At 48.4% G+C, this 6993-nt stretch overlaps 1 protein-coding gene across 1 annotated transcript; it reads left to right on the top strand.

The window, feature by feature from the left end:
* Positions 1-4062: 4062 nt before the first annotated feature.
* CD14 (CD14 molecule) lies at positions 4063-5961 on the top strand. Its single transcript, XM_072826152.1, has 2 exons — positions 4063-4204; positions 4294-5961. The coding sequence occupies exons 1-2, from the start codon at positions 4202-4204 to the stop codon at positions 5410-5412; spliced, it is 1122 nt and encodes a 373-aa protein (XP_072682253.1). The 5' UTR covers positions 4063-4201; the 3' UTR covers positions 5413-5961.
* Positions 5962-6993: the final 1032 nt, after the last annotated feature.

Here is a 6993-nt window from a genome sequence, read left to right as displayed (position 1 = left end):
CTCCCCACACATAACATACCCTAGACGAACATTCAAAACTACTCCGAATTCTAGGAAGATTTCACCCAAAACTGGACTCCAACTGATGAACGCTGGATTTGTATTTCCCTTTTGAATATTCTCCACGACGACAATTATCCCTATTATGTTCGTATGAAGAAAATGAGACAAATACAATTATTTCACTGTTGTGCCCCAAAGTGATTCGCATTATTTTGGGGATAAAGTAAATCTTAAACCAAATTTTGAGCACCGCTAACTACTAGTTACTGGGAAAACACTGATGAATTTTTTAAAAACCGTGTTCCTCACCCTCAGAATCTGCATTGTGACAAAATAAGCTTCTTCACTGGAAGGGCACTTCGCCTTATTCACCTCTCCTGGGATTTTCTCTTTGTTCCCTAAACAAACCCTACTCTTTTCCTTCTCCAGGCTTTTGCCCAGGCTGTTGTTCTGCCTAGAGCTCTGTCTCTGCCTGGGGGCCCCCCAACCAGTACCCTTCCCTTAATTAATACCACCCTCAATATCTCAATTCCCAATGTCCCCTACTCAGAACTACTGGACCTCTGTCCCTGTCTTAAGAGCCTATAGCACCATATACTTCATAACCTTTTTTACTGTCATGAAGTTACAGTGTAATTATTTCCTCCCCAAACCCCCTTCACACCTCCAACAGAATAGAGTCCTGGTAGCACTTAAGAATTTTTATTGGAGGGGATCCCTGGGTGGCTCAGTAGCGCCTGCCTTCAGCCCAGGGCGTGAGCCTCAAGTCCCAGGATAGAGTCCTGCATCAGGCTCCCTGCATGGACCCTGCTTCTCCCTCTGCCTGTGTCTCTGCCTCTCTCTCTCTCTCTCTCTCTCTCTCTCTGTGTGTGTCTCTCATGAATATATTTAAAAAACAAAAAACAACTGGGCAGCCCCGGTGGCGCAGCGGTTTAGCGCCGCCTGCAGCCCAGGCGTGATCCTGGAGACCCTGGATCGACTCCCACGTCGGGCTCTCTGTATGGAGCCTGCTTCTCCCTCTGCCTGTGTCTCTGCCTCTCTCTCTCTGTCTCTATGAATAAATAAATAAAATCTTAAAAAAAAAAAAACCTTTAAAAAAAGAATTTTTATTGGAGGTCCCCAATTTTTAGAAAGCTATTACTTAGGGAAATGTACAAGTAAGAACAAATCCAAGAAAGGAAACTTCTTCAAATCAACTTCCTCTGGTAGTCTAGTGGTTAGGATTTGGCACTTGCAAACCAAACTTCCTTTCCTAGAGTTTAATTCCACCTCTTGGAATCAATTGCCTTTAATCTCTTCCACAAACTGCCTAGTTAAATATCTGTAGACCAACATCCTACCCTTACATCTTTCCAGGCCCAACATCCATTTAGCTCCAGAATAGCCATTTACTAAGCAACTGCTGTGCACCATGCTCTGGCTGGGGATAGAGTCTGAGTCTTATCTCCTTTGTCACCAGACAGGCTGTTTCTAACACCTACATATTTCCTTTGGTAGGGGAGGTAAGACAAGTTACCAGGCAAAATGTCTGCCCAGACCGTTACAGCTGCCCATCCTGCTTTTGTTTTTTTGTTGTTGTTGTTTTGTACTTATCTGCCCTGTCAACCCTGTAAAAAACAGCCCCATGTCCTCTCTAATACAGAGCTAGCTGTTCCTTTCTCCACAGCTTCCACAAGTCCCTAGTTTCTCCTCTGTGAGTCCTTTTCCCTGTGGACTAGTCTGGATCTGTGTTTGCCTCCCCCACTTATTGGAATACTTGAGAGACTGTGTGATAGTCATGTCTGCATCCCTGGGCTTTGTATCAGTCCTGACACTTGGTAGATAAATGATAGATATTTGTTTTTTTTTTGTTTTTTTTTTAATTTTTTTTTAATTTTTATTTATTTATGATAGTCACACAGAGAGAGAGAGAGAGAGGCAGAGACACAGGCAGAGGGAGAAGCAGGCTCCATGCACCGGGAGCCCGATGTGGGATTCGATCCCAGGTCTCCAGGATCGCGCCCTGGGCCAAAGGCAGGCGCCAAACCGCTGCGCCACCCAGGGATCCCCATGATAGATATTTGTTGAATCAAAGTGTGAGTCAGGGATGTTTGCAAAATCATCACTGCCCCTCTTCGCTTGTAACTGTCATCCAGAGTGCCTCCCCTAAAATGATAATATTTGCTAAGGAGCCAGGCTTCAGTGGCCTGAGCCTTCTGAATGCAGAGGCATTGAGGAAGAATGTAAAAATCAGGACTACTCTTAATAGATGTGGCTCTGTAATCATAGAAAGGTACTATCATTATCTCCATTTTACAGATCAGAAGCCCAGAAATCTGAGCCCCCCAAACTTGTCCAAGTCTTACAACCTCAGTGGTAGAGCTGGGATTTCAAGCCTGGCTGACTGCAGTCAGTGTATTTAACACTGAGCTATACTCACATTCCTAGTCCTCAGTGGTGTTCTAGAGATCAGGCCTGGCTGGCCTTGGGGCATGGCTCAGGTATCAGGGCACGCCCAACAAGATACACTGGGGCAGTGTGGTCTAATGAAGCCACCTTGTTTGGAATGAGGACAGATGTGAAGCTATTTATAAAAAAAAATAGGAGAAGTGAGAATTCAAAAAATTTTAATATAGCTCTTGCCCCAGAATCCAGAGGTGAAGAACTGTAAGGGCTGTTGTAAAAGCACAGCCCCTATTCCACCATCTGGGACATTTGCTTTTTTTTCTCTTGGCAAAACAGGTAAGTTACTAATTAATCTTCATTCAACATAGGTCCAATATTTCCTTCCTAGGACATAGCAATTGTGTTGGGGGGGAAGGGTAGGGGGAGAGCTAGGTGCAAGGGGGAAAACTGGGCTAGAAATACCTGTTTCTCAGTTTCAGGGCAAAGAAATGGAAACTGCAAGAGATGGAGCTACTTGGCCAATGTGTCTCTGTTAAACACCTCTATTTTTAAGAAAGCTATTACTTTCGGGGCACCTGGGTAGTTCAGTCAGTTAAGCATTTTATCTTGATTTTGGCTCAAAATCAGGGTCATGGGATTGAGCCTGCATGGGGCTCCCCAATCATCAGGGAGTCTGCTTCTCCTTTTCCTTCTGCTCCTCCCCCCTGCTTGAGCTCGCTCTCTCGCTCTCTCTCTCTCTTCCTGAAATGAATAAATAAATCTTTTTTAAAAAGAAAGAAAGCTAGGGCCTCTGGGTGGCTTAGTTGTTCAAGTATTCCAATCTTGGTTTCAGCTCAGGTTGTGGTCTCAGGATCCTGGTATCCAGCCCCTCATTAGTCTGGGTGCTCAGCATGAAGTATGCTTTTCCCACTCCCTCTGCTCCTCACCTTACTCTGTCTTTCTCAAATAAATAAATAATCTTTTTTTTTTTTTTTAAAGAAAGCAGTTACTTTCTTAATAAAGTTTTAAAAAGAGCAAGTCTTTGGGATGCCTGGGTTAAAGCGTCTGCCTTCGGTTCAGGGCATGATCCTGGAGTTCTGGGATCAAGTCCCACATCAGGCTCCCTTGCATGGAGCCGGCTTCTCCCTCTGCCTGTGTCTCTGCCTCTCTGTTTCTGTGTGTGTCTGTCATGAATAAATAAATAAAATCTTTAAAAATAAAAGGGGAAGATAGAGTTGTTCTTCAAACCAACTTCCTTTTCTTGAATCTCATTCTATCTCTTGGAGTTAATAGATGGCTTGCAATCTCTTCCAAAAAAATTATCTAGTTAAATATCCGATGGCATTCAGGGGATTGGAACTGGGTGTCAGCAAGTTATCACTAAGACTAGGGAAAAGTTAGAGAAACTCCCCAATTGTACCGCTGAAATATAGGCAGAGGGAGGTGAGAGTCTTGGCTTGAGGCACTAGGGATCTTTCTTTCCCCATAGTTAGCAAACAAGCCTGGGGTGTCTGACTCATCAGGGCACTGCCTGGGGCATTGCACTCTACATTCCCTACAAGATCCTTCCTGTTATAGTCCTGGCAACATCCTTCATTGCAAAATTTCCCGGAAGGGTAGTGCATGGAGTGGTTGGGTGGCAGAGACGTGGGAGTGACCAGGGTTCACGGAGGAAGGAACCAAGTGACATCCCAAGGGTTGCATAAACTCCCAGGCCGCCAAAGAGGACAGATACTGTGGAACCTAGAAACCATTGAGTGCCGCTGTATAGGAAAGAAGCCGGAGCCCTTCCCCGAGCCCGCTGGAACATAGAGGCTCGAAGCACCGATTGACCATGGTGAGTGGATGATCTTGGGGCCCAGAGGGAATTACTCAAGGAACCCCAGGGACTGGCTGGGGCTGCCCTGACCTCTGCTTTCTTCCTAGATGCGCACACCCTGCTTGCTGCTGCTGCTGCTGCCGCCGGTGCTGTGCGTCTCTGAGACCTCACTAGAGCCCTGCGAAGTAGATGACGACGATTTCCGCTGCTTCTGCAACTTCACGGATCCGCAGCCCGACTGGTCCAGCGCATTCCAGTGTATGATTGCCGTCGAGGTGGAGATCCACGGCGGCGGCCGCAGCCTGGAACAATTTCTAAAGGGCGCAGACGCGGACCCAAAGCAGTACGCTGACATGGTCAGGGCCCTGCGTTTGCGGCGGCTCACCGTGGCCTCTGCACAGGTTCCTGCTGTGCTGGTGACCGCCTTCCTGCGGGCGCTGGGGTACTCCCGCCTCAAGGAACTGACGCTGCAGGACCTGGAGGTAACCGGCACGCCGCCGCCGCCGCCTCTGGAAGCCACTGGGCCTGCGCTGTCCACCCTCACCCTCCGGAACGTGTCGTGGGCAACGGGAAGTGCCTGGCTCGCCGAACTGCAGCGGTGGCTGAAGCCGGGCCTCAAGGTACTGAACATCGCGCAGGCACACTCGCTTGCTTTTTCCTGCGCACGACTCCGCACCTTCCCGGCGCTCACCACCTTAGACCTATCCGACAATCCCGGACTGGGAGAGCACGGACTGGCTTCGGCTCTCTGTCCGCAAAAGTTCCCGGCCCTCCAGGCTCTCGTCTTGCGCAACGCGGGAATGCATACGCCGAACGGCGTGTGCGCGGCGATGGCGGTGGCGGGTGTGCAACCCCGCCACCTAGACCTCAGCCACAACTCGCTGCGCGCTACCGCCCCAGGCGCTCCTGCGTGTGTCTGGCCCAGCGCACTGGACTCTCTCAACTTGTCCTTCTCTGGGCTGGGGCAGGTGCCTAAGGGACTACCCGCCAGGCTGAGCGTGCTCGATCTTAGGTGCAACAAGCTGAACAGAGAGCCTCGGCTAGAAGAGCTGCCTAAGGTGAGCAACCTGACACTGGACGGGAATCCCTTTCTGGACCCCGAAGCTCCCAAGTACCAAGAAAACCCGACGACGTCTGGCGTGGTCCCATCCTGTGCGCGTTCGGGCCTGGCGGTGGGGATGTCAGGAACTCTCGCGGTGCTTCAAAGGGTGGGGGGCTTTGCCTGAGGCCCAGGAGAGACCAATGAATTGCCTCAGATTGCCCTGCTTCCAGCAAAGCCGCATCAGGACGTTTTAACCAACCAACCCGCAGCCCTATCTTCATTAAAATCTGGAACAACGATCCGTGTCATTCACTCGACGGGTGGGTACTGGGTGTCTGCTGGGGCACAGTGCTGGATGTGGAATCCATTATATTTAGACTTCTTTCATCCTAATTCCCTAGAAACCTAAGAATAGAATTTAGAGGACAGAAGGGGCAGGGAATGTTGCCTATCTAGGCTGTGGTGAGAAACGGGGGTTTCTGTGCAGTTGGGCTTTCTGAGATTACTTGCACCTGTGTTAAAGTTTAAAAGAGGGGCGCCTGGGTGGCTCAGCGGTGGAGCATCTGCTTTTGGCTCAGGCCGTGATCCCGGGGTGCCAGATTGAATCCCACATCGGGCTCCTGCAGGGAGCCTGCTTCTCCCTCTGCCTGTGTCTCTGCCTCTCTCTGTGTGTGTGTGTGTGTGTGTGTGTGACTATCATAAATAAAAATAAAATAAAATAAAGTTTAAAAGACTTTTTGTTTGTTTGTTTAAAAAATATTTGAATGGTAAACATGCTTAGGAAAATACAGGATGTTTCTTCTCTGGTGCACTTTCCAAGAGCCAGCTGCTCCCCCTTTCAAAGCAGAGTTATCTGCTTATTCTCCTTCTTTCTCTCTCCCACTACCCAGAGAGAGAAGGGACAACTCTGCCATCTGTCCTACATAAGTTGTGAGTTTCATAATTTCAGGGTTTCTCTTCTGCTGTGTAAAGCCCCTCTGCTCACACAGGTACCCTGGCTTTCACTGTGTCATCTAATAGAGAATGTGGACATGGAGGGCTGTTGGAAGATGCTGTCATTAAACAGTCTGTCTCTGAACCAGAGATTTTTGTCATTAGGTTAATAAATATGTGTATAATTGTTTCTGGCTGGATCTTTGACTTGCAAATAGGCTAACAGCTTAGACCCTTCATAGCATCTTAGATCTTTCACAGGACAATTAATGACATGTGCCCTCCAAACCACATTAACTCAGAGACCCAGAGCATCAGCCAAGAGGTACTGTTCCTTCTAGGCATCCCTCTTTTCATCGAGGAGACAGCCACATCCATTAGAGAGCTAGACACCTGCCTCACAGAGAACCTGGGACAGGGATGGGAGGGGGATATAAACACAGCCCTCTGGCCTGCCTCCCTCCAGCGTCCAGAGCCACACAGATAGGAATGAAGGATTCAAAGTAACATTGATAGGAGAGTTACAACATACCGTATTACAGACCTAAAGAACCATGGGGACAGATAAATAAGCTGCCAATTCCAGTTAGGAAACCCCCTGGAGTATCCCCAAGAAGACTTCATCCAGCCTCTTGGAACATTTCTGGTATCCGAGAACTAACCACCTCAAGCACCTCCTTATATTTGACTAGCTTTGAGCACTATTTTTCTTTCAACATTTTATTTATTTTTTTCATGAGAGACACAGGAAGAGGCAGAGACATAGGCAGAGGGAGAAGCAGGCTCCTCGCGGGGAGCCTGATGTGGGACTCCATCCCTGGACAGTGATCAC

The sequence above is a fragment of the Canis lupus genome, chromosome 5, assembly GCF_048164855.1.
Source record: "Canis lupus baileyi chromosome 5, mCanLup2.hap1, whole genome shotgun sequence".
In the NCBI taxonomy this organism is placed as follows: domain Eukaryota; kingdom Metazoa; phylum Chordata; class Mammalia; order Carnivora; family Canidae; genus Canis; species Canis lupus.
Note: the sequence above shows the minus strand (reverse complement) of the source record. Positions and strands in the feature narration are given on the sequence as shown.